Source organism: Aquila chrysaetos, chromosome 13, assembly GCF_900496995.4.
Source record: "Aquila chrysaetos chrysaetos chromosome 13, bAquChr1.4, whole genome shotgun sequence".
Taxonomy (NCBI): Eukaryota; Metazoa; Chordata; class Aves; order Accipitriformes; family Accipitridae; genus Aquila; species Aquila chrysaetos.
In genome coordinates this window covers 32,459,660-32,479,242 of record NC_044016.1, presented here as the reverse complement: position 1 = coordinate 32,479,242, position 19,583 = coordinate 32,459,660, and the positions used below count along the sequence as shown (strand labels likewise).

General features: G+C 51.5%; 1 protein-coding gene across 2 annotated transcripts; it reads right to left on the bottom strand.

Annotated features, from left to right (window-relative positions):
• Window positions 1–2,936: 2,936 nt before the first annotated feature.
• Window positions 2,937–10,640, bottom strand: RHOU (ras homolog family member U). 2 transcript variants are annotated; one of them, XM_030035764.1, is made up of 4 exons: window positions 10,478–10,533; window positions 9,922–10,431; window positions 9,064–9,122; window positions 2,937–5,961 (listed from the first exon to the last, which is right to left on the bottom strand). In XM_030035764.1, exons 2-4 carry the CDS (start codon window positions 10,253–10,255, stop codon window positions 5,506–5,508), a joined length of 849 nt encoding a protein of 282 aa, XP_029891624.1. In that variant the 5' UTR covers window positions 10,256–10,431; window positions 10,478–10,533; the 3' UTR covers window positions 2,937–5,505. The 2 variants fall into 2 exon arrangements, with proteins under 2 accessions (XP_029891624.1, XP_029891623.1); XM_030035763.1 differs by having other exon boundaries at window positions 9,922–10,640.
• Window positions 10,641–19,583: the final 8,943 nt, after the last annotated feature.

Here is a 19,583-nt window from a genome sequence, read left to right as displayed (position 1 = left end):
CTCATGCTTCCTCCTCTAGACACATTTCCCTGGCTGAATTAAAAAAATTGGGGCTGAAGTAAAAACGCTGGTCTGAGTTGGGGCTTTACGCCTTTTTTATACACTTCACTGATTTATCCATCCTGTTAAAGCAGTGTGGGGAATTAAGTCGGTCACACTGAAGAATACTCTGCCTCAGATGGTAAAATTCATTGAATTATACAACTGTTTGTTCCCCAGGTTATACCACAGAGGACTGCACTAAATGGGTAATGAACAACCCTCATCCCATTACATCTTCCCACTGGCTGCCAGCAATGCGGGAAGCTAAAGCTCCAGAAGGTCCTATTGGATCTTGGGGCCCTGCTGTTCGCCTGAAACCCATCCCGCTCTTTCAAAAACATTAAGTACGTTAGGACGGCCGTACTGGTTGATGCCAAAAGTCCACCTCATCCCACATCCTGTCCCTAGCCAGCAGAGGTGCTTGGGGAGAGAGTGTAAGAACCAAGCAAACGCAGAGTGATTTTTCCCTATAGCGTGCAGGGATATTTCCTCCCAGCTTCCAGCTATCCGCAGCTTTGAGACTTCCTAAAGAAAAGGCTGTATTTTTGTACCTAACAGCCCTCCTCGGGGCTGTTCATTTCCCCATGCATTTCTGTAATTGGGCTTTTAATCTGCTTATGCCTAAAGTAGGTAGTTTCTACCAATCCCCATTGCCCAGGAGTCCCTTTGCCAGTTCTTCTGAGGTTTATAGTGTCTCACTCTACCCTGAGTAGCTGTTTTTTGCCCTCTCCCCACCTTGCTGCATGCCAGGGCAACACTCAAGGCAGAAGTTGACAGAGGTCTCTTCTGGACGAACCTCTGAGCACATCGATTATCTACTAGAGCTCAGAAAGGTTGCTCAATTGTAAGGGCACTCACATGCTTTGGTGAGGTTCAGTGTTTAAACATAATACGTATGACAATATTACGTCAGCTGCATGCGGTCATAAAAAAGGCCACCTCCTGCAGCAGTCTCTCCCTCCCTGTGGTCAGTAACTGCTGCCTAGGCAGAAAATAAAAAGCAAAGTAAAAGTGGGGGGAAGTTTCCTTAGAGACACCCTCTCCCAAAACTGCCACATTTGACAGTGTCTCAGCTCTAGGCAACCCTCAATCATACCCTAGAGGTATGTCCAATGCACAAAATACCTGGGGAAAAATGGTAAAGGTGACAATTTTTTCCACGGGGAAAAAAAAAAAGATCACTTTTTTCCTGGAGCGCTTTGATATGAAAGAAAACAAAATCCTCTCTTGGGAACTTCCATCCATCACAAAGCGGCAGCGATTTCAGCATTCCTGGAAAACCTTATGTAGAGCCAGCTCACTTCGGAACGCTCTTATCAGGCTCAGCTGCCAGCCCATCCTGTATCTGAAGCGGGGCAGCTGAAGGAGCCTTTTGATCACAGCAGCACACACATGCACAAAGTTACCCTGCCGTAAAGGACGACCTGAACTGCCTTAGCCCCGTCCAGATGTCGGGATGCGTAAGACAGCAGCCCGCCTCAGCAGAAAAGCACCGCCCCACAAGTAGCCGAAAGATTTTCGCACCAGGATTTGGCAACGGCGGGTTCTGGGCTCTTCAGCTAGCGCAGCCCCTTTTCCTGCAAAGTCAGCGTGCAAAGGTGGGGTGACTCGGTCTCCAGCGAGCACACCCCGACTTCACGCCACCCAGCGCACGAAGCCAGTGGAAGTGATTCTTCAAAGGCATCAGCAACGGCAGCGGTGATTCAACACCACGTACTCACCAGCAAGGAGCTCGCTGGCGGGTCGGGCACTCGGGCAGGGTCGCTGTGCTGCAGGCATGACCAGGTGAACAAGCTTCCCAGCAGCCCCCAGCATGCCGGTTAACAAGGCAGAAAAGAAGCGAGGAACCGACCATGGGCAAAAAGAACAGCACATCAATCTCCTTCCTCTACTTTGTGCGGGTCGCACGCGTTTCGATGGTTGAAAAGACATTGGCCTTAGGACTTGGGAGACAGGCAACACGGGAGGGCATCCCGGTATTCCACCCCCATGTGCCTGCTCCACTCTGCTCACAGAAAAACCAAACGCAACAGTCACAGCTTACAAACCTTGGTCCAGAGCTAAGCTCCTCCTGAAAGAAGGTTGTAGTGAGGTGGGTTCTGGTCTCTTCTATCAACTAGTGATAGGATGAGAGGAAATGGCCTCAAGTTGCGCCAGGGGAGGTTTAGATTGGATATTAGAAAAAAATTGCTTTACTGAAAGGGTTGTCAGGCATTGGAACAGGCTGCCCAGGGAAGTGGTGGTGTCACCATCCCTGAAGGTGTTCAAAAAACCTGTAGACGAGGCACTTCAGGACATGGTTTAGTGGGCATAGTGGTGTTGGGTTGACTGTTGGACTCAATGATCTTAAAGGTCTTTTCCAACCTAAATGATTCTCCGGAGCAGTTTCGTAAAGGGTGGAAGAGGCCCCTGTGCCATGGCCACGAACAACCTCAAGCCTCGCATGCCTCAGCCCTAGCATGAGGGACAGGACCCAGGGAGGGGGTGACAAGACCCTTGGTGCCAAGAGGCAATGGGCTCCGCTTTTCCAAAAATGCCCTCTGGCACCCCCGAGGCATGCATGGCACCGGTCTCGGTGTCGCCCTGGCCGGACTGTGCTCCTCCTGCTGCTCGCCCTTTTTTTGGGAGCCAGGGACAACAAGCCCGCCCGCGCTTCGCAGGGCCCCAGCAAGAGGCCTCCTCCCCTCCCGGGGAGGCAGAAAGCCCGCCATCGCACCCTTCCCACCCAGCCCAGCTCCCTGGGGACGGGGCAGCGCGGGAAAAAGTCTGTATTTTTTAACGAGAGGCTTTTTGCTGGGGCACCGGGAGCTGCCCCCTCCCTGCCGGGTATCGGCACGGTGCACGGCCAGAGACTGCCCTCCAGCCTCCCCGAGCGGGCAGCAGAGGCAGACGCGTACACAGGTCAGAATTTATTTCCAAATCCCTCATTTATATCATTCTCACATGAAATATTTCTTTCGGAATATAGCCTACACTTAGAAAACAGAAGAGAGGTGTTTTTTTTAATAAGGCACATCAGATTATAGACTACATAGAGACATCTCCCCCTCACTTGCGCTCATAAAATACTGCTGATTTTCAAAGTAATATTTCTAAAACCTAGACCCTGTGTAGCCCCGTGTAGAGCAGTATTCATAAAGTTATTAGACCTCAGTTTACACACACCTAGTAAAGGGCTATAACAAGTTGTATATACATCACATTTTCAGAAACAGTCACAGCTGGCTACATTTAAAAGTAATGCTACTCCAGACTATGAAACAGGCTGCTTATAAAATATAACCTACTGCTTCCAGTACAGCATGATATAAAGCAGTATGATCTTGCAGAAGAAATTTTGTTATTTTTGCAAATGGAAGCTGCTCAGATTCAAGCCTGTCTCCTCCCCAAACCCACATTTTTGATCAACTGAGACCGTTTTTCAGAGGAGCAAAGCACCCAAGAGAAATCTGGCTTTATGTTTTTCTCCAAGATGACGGTATGACTGCATATCTGAGATCCTGTCAAAGCATTCGAGTAAGAAATATAAAGGCTCAGATGCTAACTTCATGACCAGTAAACATTAAACCATTACCAACCAGATGCAACCAAGTTAAATGCATCCAGCTTCTGTGCTATGGAAACTGTTTTTCCAGGCTGTTCCAGTGCAGAAGCCAACACATTTTTATTGAATCAGGCCCTAGGTAAAGATTTCCATCCCATTTTCAAGTTTTCAGCAATGGAACATTACCCATTCTGCACTCATTTCGCTGTAGAGGAGGAAAAAATACTGCCTGTGGACCCTATGCCAATACAGCCCAGAATCCATTTACATAGTGTCATTTTCTTTAATGGGCCAGGAGGTAAACTGTGGTCATCTTTATCAACTCAAATGGCTTCCACAGTTCTTCTTTATATCAGGCATTGATTCATTTCTGATGAAAAAAAGGTTCCGGTTTTCTGTCACTGCAGTTTAGTTTAAGACTATGAAAAAGGTCACTTCAAGGCTATGGCCAAAGGGAAAAAAAAAAAAAGAATATAATCTGATCTTGAAATATCTAGGGAAAAAAAAAAGTAGGTAGGGCCATAAAAAGGCAGACAGACAGACAGCACAAATGAAATGTCCTCTGCAGAATAAGTTAAAATACTGATTCTTGCAGAGAGTCTATGTTATCCCTCAGGCCTTTCAAACTCGCCAGGGCTGGAATTGGGCTTAGTTTAGTAGGAATCAGATTTAGTCAGAGAACAGGTCACACTCAACTCTGCACTACGTTGACCACACAGCTACATTTTAGGCACATTTCAGTTAATCTGTTGTACTGATCTGGGAAAAAAAATTATCAGTTAAATTTCTGGGGTGGCCTCAGCCAATTTCACGACTACGAGCTTGGACAAGATTCAACCACAAGCGACTGCTGCCTTTAGAAGGGAAACATTAACTTGGTTGAAAAAAGCATCGTGAAGAGGACACAGAAGCCTCAGTTTCTAGAGTCCGGTTTGTTACAGATCTTAATCTGCCTGATTTGTTATTTGTTTAGCAGCCTTAAAAGGTAAGGAGGGGCATCCTGAAATTCTTGGCTGTAGACTTAAAACCAGATGTGGTTTACATGGTGCTGCATGGATATTTGTTACATCTCTTTAAAAAAAAAAGATAATAAAATAAACCCCCAACACAACAGCATTTACATTCCTTTCAGCTGAAATAGATGAACTGTCGTCATGTCTGCAAAAATACAGAGGAAATCGCCACTGCTCGAGGTAGCGAGTTAAAGCTTGGTCGCGTTCTCGGGCTTCCACTCGACTGCCTGGGAAGGGCAGGGGAAGGAGGACAGAAAGGACTTTCACAAAGTCAGGAGGTGACAAACGAGATGCCAGCTCCGTAAGGGATCAGGTTCCCTCACCGCATGCTGAAGGTATATTCATGACCTTTCCAACCGTGGCATTTGTGTATAGATTACACCTCTCGCATACACTTTTTAAAGCGATCCCTAAGAGCGTTGGCTTGGGAAGACACGGAGAAGAGAGCAGGAGGGGGGTTTTAAAGCTACAAATGTCAGTTAGGAGGCACAGTGTTATTTTTCCCTTTGATCGTCCACATGCAGAGCTCTACGTTTCCACCGTGGCTCGCGCGTTCCTCCTGCGAAGCCCGGGCAGCAAAGGCCTCTTGTGTGCTCCTCCCCGTCGCATACACCTTACAAGCAGTCGAATCCTTTGGACAAATCCTTCTACCCTCACAGACACGTGGTGCTCTTCTTCCTTAATGAGAGGCTTTAGTCACGAAACTGGATGCCAGACCTGATTTATAGCAATTATTTAACTAAGAATCCTTCTGCCACCCTCGAAAGGGCAACTGAGATATCCAGTAGCAACATATACACATACATACAGATCTACACTATACACTCGGGACGACACAGAATGAGATTTCAGCTAATATAGCCTCTATTCGATTTCCTCAGAGCAGCACTCAGGTCCTTGCAACCCCTATACAAAACAGCAGTATTTTTTCCACCAGGATTTGGAGAGGTTTTTCATCTTGTCTGGAGTCCTACACTTGGATTTCTTTGGTTGCTGCTGGGTATCCGAGTACTGAATACCTGCCACGATGGCCGCATCAAAGACCTCCTTGAGGTTTTTCTGAGTCAAAGCAGAGCACTCGATGTAGGACGCGGCTTTTATTTCCTCGGCACAGAGCTTCGCAGCCTCCTCCGAGACTGGCTTTTCTTTGCACTTGTCCAGCTCGATGAGAACTTTGACATCCTCCCGGAGGTCCGACTGCGTCCCAACCAGGATAATGGGCGCCTTGGGGCAGTGGCATCGGATTTCGGGAACCCACTTCTCACTCACGTTCTGGAAGGACGACGGACTCACCACACTGAAGCACAGCAAGAAGATGTCCGTGTTGGTGTAGCACAGAGGCCTGAGCTTGTCGAATTCATCCTGCACGGAACAAAATCGCGTTAGCACCCAACAGCAAGAGCACGTCAGCCCCGGAGGACGCCCCGAAACGCCCCCGGCTCTAGCCTGCCGCTGATGTTTGGAGGGACTAAGGATCACCTGCCGCTGCCCTCTTGAGAGGCACCCTGATATCGGCACCCAGACCACCCGAAGTCAGGAGCAGAAGTCGCCCGGACCCAGCCTGAGGTCTCACCCAGCATGGCTGCGAGCCGTCAGGCACTCTGCCACCGTCGGGCACACAGGACAAAGGTGGTGGCTTCCCCACGTAGCTGAGATTTTCTAACACCGCAGCTTGTTTCAAGTGCTTAAATATTTCTTTCGCTCTTTGTACACAGGCCCTCTGCCCTATTTCAGCAAAGGAGCAACGCTGCGGGAAGCAGGTTACGGCTCACGAGCGATGAAGCCAAAAATCAAAGTAGGGAGGGCAAAGGTACTTTCTACAGGTCCAGCTCTGACAGGGGTGAGTCGGTGAGCTGCTGCGATGAGGAGCACCCGCGTACCTCAAAGCTGCTCTGCCAACAGACACCCCTACTGCCAGACCTCCAGATACGGGCAAGAGCGGAGCAAGAGCAAGATATGCGACTGCAAGCGTACCTTTCCTGGAATAGGCTTTTGAACTGGTGACTACTTAACAACATCCTACAGGATATGGGAATAATTTCCCTGCCATTGTGCCCAGGGATTTAAATCTGATGGCAGCAATAATGACTCACAATGTGCAGGCTTAACATGCCAATGGCATAGAGTAAGAGCTTTACCTTTCCCTCCCACCCATGCCACATCAAACAAACTGCAAACAGGCCTCCCAGCGCTACCTTTCTTTTTTTTTTTTTTCCTTTTCTTTTCTTTTAGTGCAAACTCCAGCAAAGCAAGGCCCTTTTTCAGCTTCAGGAGCTAGCCACAAGAAAGCCAAACACCTTCTGGCAACAAAGGCAAGCTGATCCTCAGCGAAGAATGCAGCAAGAAGTAAGGGTTAACTCCAGGCAGGCTGCTTTTATGCTGACAGCAGGATAAAAGCAGGGTAACACTAGCAGCCTGAACAGGTAGGATTTGCCTCAGCAGCAGTGACATTTTAATTAAAACGGACCCTGTTCTCAAAAGCTCTGAATTGAAAGTGCAAAGAACACACACAGCTGAAAACATCTCTCTGGTACCAGCAGTTTACTGCTGAATTGCAAGTTCCATGTTAATTTTCGAGACATGAAATTTTGCTTTAAAGCCTCTGGAGGCCCAGGATATGCAGTTTAAAGCCCCCTGGAAGCCTCAGAAGTCTTGTTCTGCTCGAATGAATTTCTTCCAGCAGTATCTCCGAGAGAGACAGCGATTTATAAAACACGAGTCAAGAAAGCAAGCTTCATTAGCTCTCTTGATTCTCAGATTAAGCCTCAGAGGAAACCAGGCTCTCACCACTTGGCTCGAGAGAAATCCCCGCATTTACTGAGAGATGCTGCTCTGAACGACAGGACCGTTTACAGAAAGGTACCTTACCATGTAATTGCCTCTTCTCGCTATGTGAGAAACCTCAGAAGGGCTCGATTCAATGGGTTTGAAAGCCAAACCCCGATCTTAAGGGTTTCTACCGAGATGAAATAGTGCCCTTTATAACCCAAGTACACTCCCGCAGTTGCAGTGGTAGGTACGTGACCTGCGGGGACTCTACACCTCTTCGGGCTGGTGATGCTGAAATACAATTTCCCTCTGCCTGGAGTGCTTTTTTAGCTGCAGATTTCAGCAGCCATCTCATGGCAGCAGTTTTACCAAAGTATCCAGCTAGGGATCTTTTATTCAGGACGACTTCTGTTGGTTTAGATAACCCCTTCATTTTGAAGGCAGTGACTCCTGGGCAGCCAGAGCAAACATCTTGATCATTAAACGGCAGCGAAGGCAAGAGGTGACTGGGCCTGCCCGTCCCTCCTGCAGCTTGCGGCTGCGTTTCCACAGGCACTGCCTGTCCACAGGCTGTCACCCGATGGCAATTTCACCTGCCACGCTCTGCTTATGAACATGCACAGCCAAGGCTGTTGCGGTACCACCCCGTCTCTTCAGCAGGACACGAAATCAGGGGACGGTTCTGCTCTTTTACTTCGTATCATTACCCGCAGAAGGCTGCTTGTAGGATTTTAGCTTTGGTTTGTAGGGCTCACGGGAGTCCTACACTGCTGTCTAGGACTGCACAGCCCTTCAAAGCCCTTTCCTAAGTAGGGCGCCCAGTTACAACTCATCTAAATAGGTTTGTATGTTAAGGCCACTGAGATTTTTCAGCGTGGTTTTGGTCAAGGCGTAGACCCAGATCCGCAAAGCTGCACAGGAACCTAACTCCCTGCCTTCAAACGCCAGCTAGGTAGCAAAATACTTTTCGCTACTTTTGGCTATTCAGACTCAGCCTCTGGCAAGCAGTGCTGCATGCTGCTCAGGGTGGTACAAGCCAGGGACTTGCAGAAAATGTAAGGCGGTAAGAAATGGGCTCTTTTTATGTATCAGGCAAACTAGGAGCTTAGAGGCATCGGCCACCCTCAACTCTTCAGGACTCGGATTACGGCAAGCCTCAGCTTTGGGGCGGCAGCACTTTTTTAGGGGGCGGGAATGGCAAATACGAAATGTCTACAGACAGCTCCCTATAGGACTTTTTTCTCCCTTAAGCTCCTGCCCCTTCAAAACCACACTATCTCCGGACACATACAGCTGGGGATGCTTTGCATGCGTACATCCCAAACACCATAATTCTTAAGCCCGCAGTTACTTAGCAAAAATAAAGACAGTGACAACCGCTCAAAGAGAAAACCAGGTGGCCCTTGAATGCCCAATATGTTCAGCCTTTCTAGTCAAGCTAAGCAGAGCAGCAGCTTGAGCCAGCAGAGCAGCAGCCGGTGCCCAGCCCCGATACGAAGGCACAGTACGTCCCTCACCCTTCACCAGACACGGGGCAAAGCAGTGGGTTAAGCAACAGTGAAAATGATAGCAGTTTAATAAGAAGATCAAACACCGGGAATCCTTTCAAATCCATGAAGTCATTAGCAGGACTACTTTGCGCAACAACTTCTCCCCTCCCGCTGTCACTTAAATCAAATGAGTGGCTTCACTGACCTGACCAGCTGTGTCGCAGAGCTGAAGTCTCACCGGCTTGCCATCGACAGACACGACAGCTTTGGAGAGAAAGGAGGAGGGAGGGGGGAAAAGTGTGGTGAGTCCAACTTTACACGTTTTCCATTAAAGAAAAAAAAAAAAAAGGAAGGAAGGAAGAAAGATTTACCATCCCTCAGCTCTTATAGTCTTCAGTTAGGTTAGATTTAACAACTTAGCAGAGCTGGAAGGGAGTCTATCGCTAACACTTGGGCACACACAAGCCCTTCAGGGCTTTCCGACTCATTTCACCGCAAGGGATGAGGTAGGCAGTGACTGCAATAACCCTCGGCTGGCAGCGGGGAGAGCCAGCCAAGCGGTCCGGGTCCTTTTTCTGCTCCAAAGGGTTTAGTTTATCATCCTCTTGCACATCTCCAACACGCCCGGGACACAAACAGCCCCCCCGCTGAACCAAGGAGAAACCCCCGAACCTCCCCCCGCCCTTCGCAATGGTGACACAAGGCAAGTATTTAAGCTTTCCTTTTAGGCGCTTCCTACCCGGCCGAGAGCTGCAAGTTTTACACCGGGGAGTTCCCAGTTAAAGCCCGGCTTTGCCCGCACGGCCGGCCGCGACACCAGCTGCCAGCCCGGCTCCGTCACACGGTACATCAGCCGGTGCCGCCGGCCGCGAGGGAACTCTAACAAGCTCCGGTCCTGCCCCCAGAGAAACGAGTAACGAAATAACCGAAGCTGGACACCCCCACTCCGCCCGCCGCTCCCCGAGCAGCCCCGCCACGGCCCCGGGGAGAGGCACAGGCGGGACGCCCCGCTCCCCGCGGCGGCAGCACCCCCTCCCGCCGCCCCGGTCCCCCCGGCCCTTACCGGAGAAGTTGTCGAAGGCGGTGGGGATGTACTCGGTGGGGTACCCGTTGGTGGTGTAGCTCACCACCAGGCTGGTCTTCCCCACGGCGCCGTCCCCCACCAGCACGCACTTGATGCTCCGCCGCGGCTCGGCCCCCGCTCCGGTCCCGGCTCCGGTCCCCGCCGAGGCCCCGGCCCCGGTCCCCGCCGCCCGGCAGCGGCCGCCCAGCGCCGCCCCAAGAGCCGCCGCCGCCCGCCCGCTGCGCACCCTACGCGGGGGCACCGGCGGCACCTCGCAGCCGCCCGGTACCGGCTTGCTGATGTAGCCCGCCTCGCCCTCCTGCTGCGGCGGCATCCGCGCGGCGACGCAGAGCCCCGCCGGCCGGGGCAGGGGGGCGGCGCGCGGCCCGGGGCCGCCGGCCGGGGGGCGGCGGGGCGCGGCGGCGGCGGGTGGACGGTGCGGGGCCCCGGCGGGCCGGCAGGCGCGACGCGACCGCCGCGAAGCCAGCCCCGGCGCTGCTGGCTCTTCCCGGGCGGCGGCGGCGGTGGTGGTGGTGGCGGTGGCTCCCGGAGCAGGCGGCGGCGGCGGCGGCGGCGGCGGGATCCCGGCTGCGCTGCGCTCGCCTCGCCCCGCGCTACCGAGTCCCGACCGCCGGCACCGCGCCTCCGCGTGACATAGCGCCGCGCGGGGAGGAGCCGGCGCCGCACGGCACGGCACGGCACGGCCCGGCCCAGCAGGGGGCGCCACAGTGCTCCGCGCCGCCCGCCCGCCCCGACGGCCGCGGGCAGAGCGGGCAGGGGGCGCGCCGCCGTTGCCGCCTCCGCCGCCGCCGCGCGGGCGCGCCCCTCATTGGCCAGCTCGCCCCGCCCGCAACAGCGCGGCGACGAACCGCCCTCCGCCATTGGCTGGCGCGGCGGGGGCGCTCCGCCCTTCTCGCCCCTGCCCGCCGCCGCCCTGAGGGAGCCGGGCCTCCCCGGCTGCTCCGTCCGAGGAGCCGGGGGGAGCGGGGCTCGCCGGCGGGGCCAAAGGCTTCCCCCGTGCAGGTGTGGGCAGCGGCGGAGCTCCGAAGCGAGCCGCCCCCCCCCCCCCACTGGCTGCGGGGCGCTGGGGGGGGGGCTGCGCCCCTAGCCCGCCCCGGGATAGTGAAGCCGATAGTCGCGACAGGTGGTCTCGGGCGTTCGCCGTGGAAGCAGTGGGCAGCTCCCACCTGCGGGCCTGGGGAGGGATAAACTGGGCCATGTGCCGTGGGAAAGGGGGACACACTAAGTTTTTAGCAGTAAGTTGGCCGTGGAAAGTTTTGTGGTTGAGCACAGAAAACGAAAGGCTGCTGCAAAGTTTGGCCCTGCCCTAAATTGGGAACATCATTAACGCGTTTCTTCTGGGGATCTTAACAGCACGGTACAAACATGAACGGTGCCACCTGGAGAATCCGGGATACAGATGTCAGTGTCCTCATTTTGCAGACAGCAAGTACGGGTATCTTAAATTATTTACCCAAATCAGTGCTGATACGTCTATGGCAGAGCCGGGATTCCAGTTTACCGTTTTCAGCATCATCGAGTTCCCGGTGCGACCTGGAGTGCTGTTTCCCCATTCCCCTCACTGAAATGGAAACCCACGTGATGCAGCCGGTTTCGTAGCGCAGCGCGTGCTCCAGCTGCCCGTCCCTTGCTCGCTGGAGGAGCTGGAAATGTCGGGCCTATGGGGCTGTCGTCTTCCTGCTTCTCTAAACCCTGGGCCTGTGTGGTCCGACCACCCAAGGCCCTGCCGAGGCTCGTGCCTCGTGAGAATAAGCACTCGGTACAGCTGAAATCGCTTTCCTGTGTGCCCTGGCCTCTCCCATGGGAACAGGCGCTGCGGCTCTCCGTGGGGTCGTGGTGCTTGTGCACTTAGACAACATTTTGGGCACTCCAAAGCAGGGCCGGAGCCAAGGTCCTCCCTGGCTGAAGGCAGCTGGGAAGACCCCGGGTTGAATGCCCTGTGCCTGCAGTTGGAGGGGTAGGGAAGAAACGGCTGCCTGGAGCCCTGCACCGGGGCGGCAGCACCCACCCACTCCCTGCAGGGAGCGCAGCAGCCAGCGGAGCACAGGGGCTCAGTGTGACCCTCGTGCTCAAGATCCATAGGGGCCACCGACCCTCCTGCGGGACTCCCCAGTCCTACAGAATTACCTTCCCCTAAATGAACAAAGACGGTGCTGTCAAGTACTGGAGTTAGTGTCAGAGACAGACGTCACAGGGCACCCGGCTACAACCAAGAAGCGTTTCCCCATTGGGTGCTTTCATATATTGATCCCCACTGTGATGAAGCCTGAGAAGAGGAGATCACGCAGGCAGGTGAGCTTTGCCAGGATCGACAGCCAGAAGGATTGGAGTGGGAGCCTGCTTGCGCTCAGGCATGTACTAAAATAACAGAAATGCCTTAATTCGTACCTTTGGTTATTTTGGTGCAAGTCCTTGTAGGGATGCCTAGGTTAGAACAAAAGCATTCTATTTTAATTTAGTGTAACTATAGCCAGTCTACCTCGAAAAGCTGGATTGCTTTAACAATACTGTTGCAGCTAACTCCCCAGAGTATGGATGCAGTTGTGCTGGGATAATGCTAATATGGCTTATTCTTGTCAGGAAAGGGAAAAACATTACGTGTGTAGGTGCAGGCTCACTTTGCAAACAGCTGCAGCTGTTTGAAAGGTTACCACCACGGCAGCCTGTTGCCACACTTGTTCCTGGGGTTGCTCCCTCCACAGCAGAGCCCTAAAGCCTACGTGCTCCCCAGCCACCTGCCTGCAAAGTCACGGCGTTTAATTCAGTATTAGGCAGCTTCAGCCCAGCAGATGTTTCCCTGAAAGGAGTGAGAAGCCTTTGCATGGCTGCTCTGCTGTAATGGTTGAGGGGGCTCCGAGCTACCTGTAGTGTGGTAATATCTCGAGCACCGATGCTGTTTCAACATTGAATCACATAGCTTGGGGTAGGAGTGATACAGGTGACAAATCACATCCCTGATCAAAATCAGGTACCAGTCCCAGTACCAAAAATAGGTATAGGTCCTTCTTTTCCTTCAACTGAGCCAAGAGGAAAACGGGTGAATAGCAGAGAGACTTGTGTCCCTTCTTCTGAATTGGAAACAAATTGCTTCAGTGCAGCTTTGAAGGTAGTCAGGATCTACGCAAGACAAGGAATAACATCTTCAGTCATTTCTGAAGGACTGCATGGAGCATGGAGATTAGATGCTGTTATGTCTGATGCATTTGCTCCCTACTGCTCTGTGCAGGGGGCAGAGGCACATTTGCAGCCCAGTGTCTCATTTTTATTCTGCATGGTTCTGAGGGTATACATACCTGCATCTTCACACAAGGCAATGCTAACAAAAGGCACGTACAATAGGAAAAGGTATGGCTTTCAGGGCTCTAGTTCCCTCTGAGAGTTTATTCTTCAGGCTCTGAGCAGCATCCAAGAAAGTTGTCTCCCACACACATGAGCTTTGATAGAAAGGCCCGTTGTGCCTGAGGAGCAGAGCTGTCAAGAGGAGTCTCCATCTCCATGCCCAGATGCTTGTTACCCTTCTCCTGCCAGAGCCCAGCAGTCGGTAGTTTTCCATCTCTAGAAATCCAGAGCAACTTTCCACCTCGGGGAACAAGAAGTTGGAGAAAAATCAATAGACCAGACTGGGTTCATACCACATTTATGCAAGGAAAGAAGTAAAAGGAGTACTATAATTAAATTTTAACTATATTTTGCTCTCAGCAGCATCCCATAAATCATGTACCTTGTTAGTACTGTGGAATGGCATGTGATGCGGGAAGTCAGCATACGGTAAATATGCTGACGGTAAATACAGTAAACACTCTACGCTGGTCGGCTTTGGCCATCTTGGTAAGTGTGTCATGACAGCAGATAAATTTCTGTCCATTTTGGACAGTGTGCCAAGTGAAGATGAGCGGATGTACTGTGATCTCTGATGCCAGGACGGAACATGACCCACCTGAGGGCACAAGGATGCCTGAGCAATGTCACTTCTTATCTGCAGTGACGAATGGTGAATCCATAGACCATATCAATGCTGCGATGAGAATTCGTTAAGAGAAAAGATGCACAACCGCAAGGAAAACTCCTGTAGGTGGGAGATGAGAGGGTGGGCGATAGGCACTGGGTGACAATCCGTTTGAACAGCATTGAAAGATGATGTGAGAAAGCTCTTCATGCAAATGCTGCGAGCAAAAAATGCCACATGCACATTTTTAAACACCTTCAGTAGACAAATACAGTCAATGCATTGAGCTAAGTAGGCTCCAGCGAGATAGCTATAACGGTCTGCATTGTTTCTGTGCTCAGGGAGGGGGGTGTGAGTGGATTCAGAGCTGCATGGTTGCCCTATAGTGTAATGTACCCTACCAAATACAGTAGCCTTTTGTGTAAAAGGATGAGCTAACCGGTTGTTTTGCGGGGGGGGGGCCGTTTGCACCACAGCAGCAAGTCGGAGCAGCTCCCGGGCAGGCGTGCTGGCAGTGGGCTGAGGGTGCATCGATGGAGGGATGCTGTAACAGATAGCCGCTGTCTCTGAAGCTTTTGGCCTCAACCCTATCACACACACACATCTTACAGGTTTGAACCCAATTGTTTTCAGAGCTCTGAGCTGGGGGATAAACAGGCTTAACTCCACGTAGGTCAACAGGGTGGCAGTTGTCTGTCTCAGGGCTGAATTTGGCACATTATCAGCCAGTTCACAGAAAAGCTCTTGCTCTATCTTACATGCTTGCATTAGTCAAATATTATTCTTTGAGAAAAATGACAGAGAGAGGAAATTATTTTATCAAGACGTGAAGTAGGTCATTGTTATATCCTGGCTTATCATTTTCCCTGTGATATAAAAAATATGAACTGGAGGCTGGCCTTGTAGAATGAAAACTTTCTTTTTTTTTTCTTGTAGAAACTTGAAAAGCCTGACACGGAGAGAGGCGAGGGAGTGAGGCGGCACGCTCCAAACGTGACGTGATGCACTGCTCCTTGTTCAAGGGAAGAGTACAGCCTGCTCTGCAGGGCTGTCACCAAGATCCTGTTCTTTGTTGAGAAGAGCAACTCCAAGGTCTGGAAAAAAACCATCTGTGATGCAGCCCTTCATTTTCCAAAGAGCAGGATCACAGTGACGCAGCTGAGCTGGCCGGTGGCAGGGGAGGTGGGGAGAAAAGAAAGGGGAAGTATGAGGGAGCAAAGAAAGGGCAACAACCTAGGAAAGAAAAGGCAGCTTGTATAAAGGATGGCTCTGACCTGCTCTGACTCCAGAGAAGTGCTTTTGAGGCTGTTCTTTGAGAACTAGGAGAGAAAAGGGCTAGAAAAGTACAAGATATTGCTGCTTTTATTATATATTTGATTTGTAATTAAAAAAAATTTTAAAAAAAATATGTCAGGGCTTTTTTTAAAGAACATTTTCACTGCCCAAGATATCGATCTCAGGGAAGTTTTCACTACCTGGGGAAAGGGATCAGTAAGCGGCACACGTTATTAACACAATAAACTCTCACCACCCCTCCAGCTAAGTTTTGATTGAGAAGAGGCTACCAAAAACTCGCAGGCAAAAAGGATTGTTGAGATAAACCTGAAAAGAAAACCCCAAAACAAAGCACAGTTGCTTCAAGCCTCCCAAATTCCTGGTTAATTCAGAAAACAAATTAACCCTAACCTCCTATCTGCAGTGCCTCTGCAGGGGGACCACGGTGGGAGGTGAGCCCTTTATCTCACTTTCAAAATCCTTTTCAGCTGATCTGCGGTCACAGCTGCTGAAAAGTGTTGCATGTCCTGTATTTTGTGTGAAGGTCACCAATTTGCCTGCTTGTCCTGTAAGCCTCTCACTGCCCTAGGGCTGCCCCAGACCCCTCCGGGTGCACCAGAGGTGGGAGCTCTGCTCCGGATCGGCCACTCTTCCCAGGGCTCTGCCTGCTGGGTCTGAGCAGGAACGGAGCAGTGGCCCCAGCAGGTCGCCTGGACACTGCTGGGGACACACTGGGTAAGATCGAGGTGGTGGCAGATAAATGTCTCGGTAAGAAAAATAACAAAGATATCAGTTTTGCCAAACATCTGAATGAAGGAACTGCCCCTGCCCTGTGGCATCCTGCATTTCATTGCCCTCCTGCTCACTGGGATTTATAACCTGCCATGCTATTTCTGCCCCAGGAGCCCCAGTTTACAGAGACAATCTGGAGGGATAGAGGTAAATCCGCAGACTAAGCTGGAGGAGAAGAAAACATGCTTGGGCAATGTGCTGCACATTGGTGGGGCTGGTGAGAGTGGCAGAAGAGAGAGCTGAGCAGAGAAATGACAGCTCAGTTTGGACACATGTCTCTGAGGAGCCAGGGCAGAGCAGCTAGCACTCAAAACAGGCATGGTGTCTGCAGCACGGATGCTCTTTGCCACACTGCCCATCAGCCCATATGTGAATCCCCTTACTAGTTTTTCTGAGCTGCCACAACCCCACCAGTTCCCCAGGTGGACTCTCAAAGCAGCTGTCAAAGTCCTAGTGCTGTGAGCACTCTCTTCACCCTTCACCCATGCTTGAGCTGAGGTGACCTGTATTTATAGGCATCTTCACGTGACCCCACAGGTAGATCTCCGTGGCTTTCATGCCCAATCCACCATCTCCCATGTACACACCTACCCCAATCTTCAGTGTTGTACTCTGTGTTCCTGAAGTTGTCTGTCTCTCAGAGGCATTTTCTGTACAGCAGACATTTTCTTTCCTAGACAAGCTGAAAGACCTTTATCGGTTTTCCTCTCAGGGTTATGCCAGGCATCTGTTTTGTTTTCACCCTGGTTAGACACCCAGAGTCTCTCTGAATGCGGATGAACCCCAGCAGTGCACGTGCACCAAAATTCATCACCCCTCTCCATGCACCCCACCTGCACGCCGTGCCCGAACCCCTCACTTTGCCAGAGTTTCGGGCCTCGGGGCTGCTTCAAAGGTGAGCCAAGTTCCAAAGCAGCCTGCCAGACCTGGGGTTTCCTCCCCATACATACTGATACAGAAAATGCAAGGATATCTCTTTGCATTTTGGATGCGGGGCTGTATTTAAGAATAAGGTCCCAGTTTGCAAATGGGTTGTGACAGAGGCTAATGTGATCAGACCTGGCTGGAGGACCAGGAAGAGGCAGCCGGAGCCCAGGCTGATGGGGCAGAGCAGCGAACACAGAGGGAGACAGTCAGCAATGAGGCGGGTGGAAGGAGGCAGGTTTTGCACATCTTGAACCCAAATGCAAACATTGCAAGAGGAAAGGGAATGCAAGGGAGTGGAGGGTCCTTGTCTCCCCTAGGCATAGAGAACCAGGACACTGAACAGCCTTATAACGCTGAGCGACATCTTACTGTGCTTGTAAAATATGCCTAAATTGGGCTGAAATGGTCACTAGCCAGGGTGAACAGAGATCAGTAATCCCTGGAGAACTCCACCACCGTGGGATGTCCCTGGGGGCATCTCTCGCTGGGCCATACATGTCCTTGCATGAGCCCACGTTTCATGGGGGGGGGGGGAACTTCCTAACGAGGAACTTATCTTCTGTCAGCGGTGCTGGGAGGTGAGGGGGGCAGAGAGATCCGTCTGCTCTGCTGGGACGCTCCCGCGCTCACTTCTGCACCCACCTTCCCCAGTGAAGCTTGCCTCAGCCAATGGATCTGTGCTGACCTGCCTCCGTGGATGGTTTGGCCCATGCATTTTTAGTTGGTTGATCTGTGCTGACCTGCCTCCGTGGACAGTTTGGCCCATGCATTTTTAGTTGGTTACTCTTAAAGTCTGAAAAACAACGATTGGCCCTAGTGTTATCGCTTTTGGAGCCGGCTGCTTCCTCTTGGTATCAAACTTGGAAGAACCCCATGGCCACTGCTGAAAAACCTTTTCCCTTTCCCTGTTTAAAGATCTTTTCTGAAAGCAGTTGCTAGGATCCTTTTGGTGGGGATTAAAAGGCTTGTAACAAGCCAGCCCAAGTGTCAGTTTTATTGAAAGTGAGCAGGCTGTGCTTCCCTGATAGCTGCCCGACTTCGAGGACAGGCATTGCAGGACAGCAGCCACAGATGACTCCGGGGCAGCTTAGCAGAGGGGGAAAAGCCACAACTTTTTCTGCACCGCATGGTAATACAAAGGCAGGAAAGCAAAGAACATGATTCACTTGGTGCAGAGCAAACCCCGCCGTCCAAATCTGCACTGTTCTGGCTCAGGTGTTTGTACGTGGAGGCTCCCAGGTGCCTCCCTGATCCCCAGCTTAGCTGAGCCAGCTCAGCGCTGAGTCTAGCCCAGCTCCCCGGTGCTGGCAGCCACAGCTGGGGAGGAGCAGGTACTTCTCAGCACGCTGTGCTTCGCCCCACCAGAAATCTGCTTTGAGGGAGGAACTGTAAGCAGGTCTGGGATACTGGAGAGCAGTTAGCCAGGCATTATGTTTCTCTTCTTTTTCAGGGAAGGGATGAAAACCTTCAATTTCCAGGTTTTCAGGCCAGAACTGTTCAGCCATAATAGGTATACATAACCAGATGTAGAAGCCAGCCACAATGTAAGTTATTTTTTCCTTTTCGAGCGTCCTGTCTCTACCTGTGAGTCCCTCGCTAACTATTTTGTTAGCAGCCAGAGTGTCGCCTGGCCAGTGTACAAGGCCGGGCTCAGGAAATTGCCATTCTAGTCCCAGCTTTCCTGCTCACAAACCTCCCTCTGCCTGAGGATTTAGCTGGATTTAGAGAGAAAAAGTTGCTGGAACAGTACTACCAACATGGGTCTATAAGGCAAACCCTTCCAGGATGATTTACTTTCACCAGCCAGCCTAGTTTAAAACAGTTTTCTGAACAGAATGAGATTCGGAGGAGTCCTTTGCTGGATAATCTTGCCAGACTAGTGTCCTCTGTTAGCTGGGGAGGGAGGGAGAAGGCAGAATTTGTGTGCCTAGAAACATAGCTCTACAGGGAAACTTCTGTAGAGTGAAAACTGAGCGTCAGTTTATCAATGTATGAGAAGATACATGGATGTCCTGAAGTCCTCAAATTAAAGATGTGAACAAGGGCAAAGCATTACTGGTAGATAATGTGATCCTGGCTTCAGACCTACTTCTGCTGCTTTACGGTTCTCCGTACCTTTGAAAGAGAGTGCCAGAGCAAGAGGGACAAAAATGCCGAACATCCCCCCGCTCCAACGGTTAAGGAGAGAGCTTTTCACGGACAGGTGACTGAGGGACTTGGAGCACCAGCCTCTGTTAGCTACAAATACAAACCACTGAAAGGCACCCAGAGCTTTCCCACTGAAGTAAAGGCATCGGGAGCAGGAGATTAATAGGTTGCCAGCTGTGTCGGCATGATAAGGCAAGGACCCAGGCGCTTTCAGTCGAAAGTGGATTGAGACCTCAGCAGGGACACATGACAGATCAGCCAGAAGCCACACATGGAAAACTGAGCGAGGCAGCGCGGGCAAACATTTCTTATCTTCGCTTTACGTCAATAGAAATGGCATTGTAAAAGAGGCAGCAAAGTATTTGCTAGAGAGGAGGGGGGAAAAGTCCACAAGCCTTTTTGGCTGTACATGTGGGTTTTAAAATGCTACTGTTTTCCTCGGAAACTTGTCACTGAAAATGAACAGGCAAAAATCACCCAGCAAGTTCTTCCAGAAGGCTGGCTGGTGCCTTGTTTTGGTGGATTTAGCCGGGCTGTGCTGGCAGGAATGCTG

What these genes read in the sequence shown, in the direction of transcription:
- RHOU (XM_030035763.1), bottom strand. Translation starts at nt 10,255, where the DNA reads ATGCCGCCGCAGCAGGAGGGCGAGGCGGGCTACATCAGCAAGCCGGTA. An exon ending in CGCCTTCGACAACTTCTCCG is followed by an intron (nt 9,123 to 9,921) that starts GTAAGGGCCGGG and finishes TTCTCTCCAAAG; the next exon opens with CTGTCGTGTCTGTCGATGGC. An exon ending in TCTGCGACACAGCTGGTCAG is followed by an intron (nt 5,962 to 9,063) that starts GTCAGTGAAGCC and finishes TGTTCCGTGCAG; the next exon opens with GATGAATTCGACAAGCTCAG.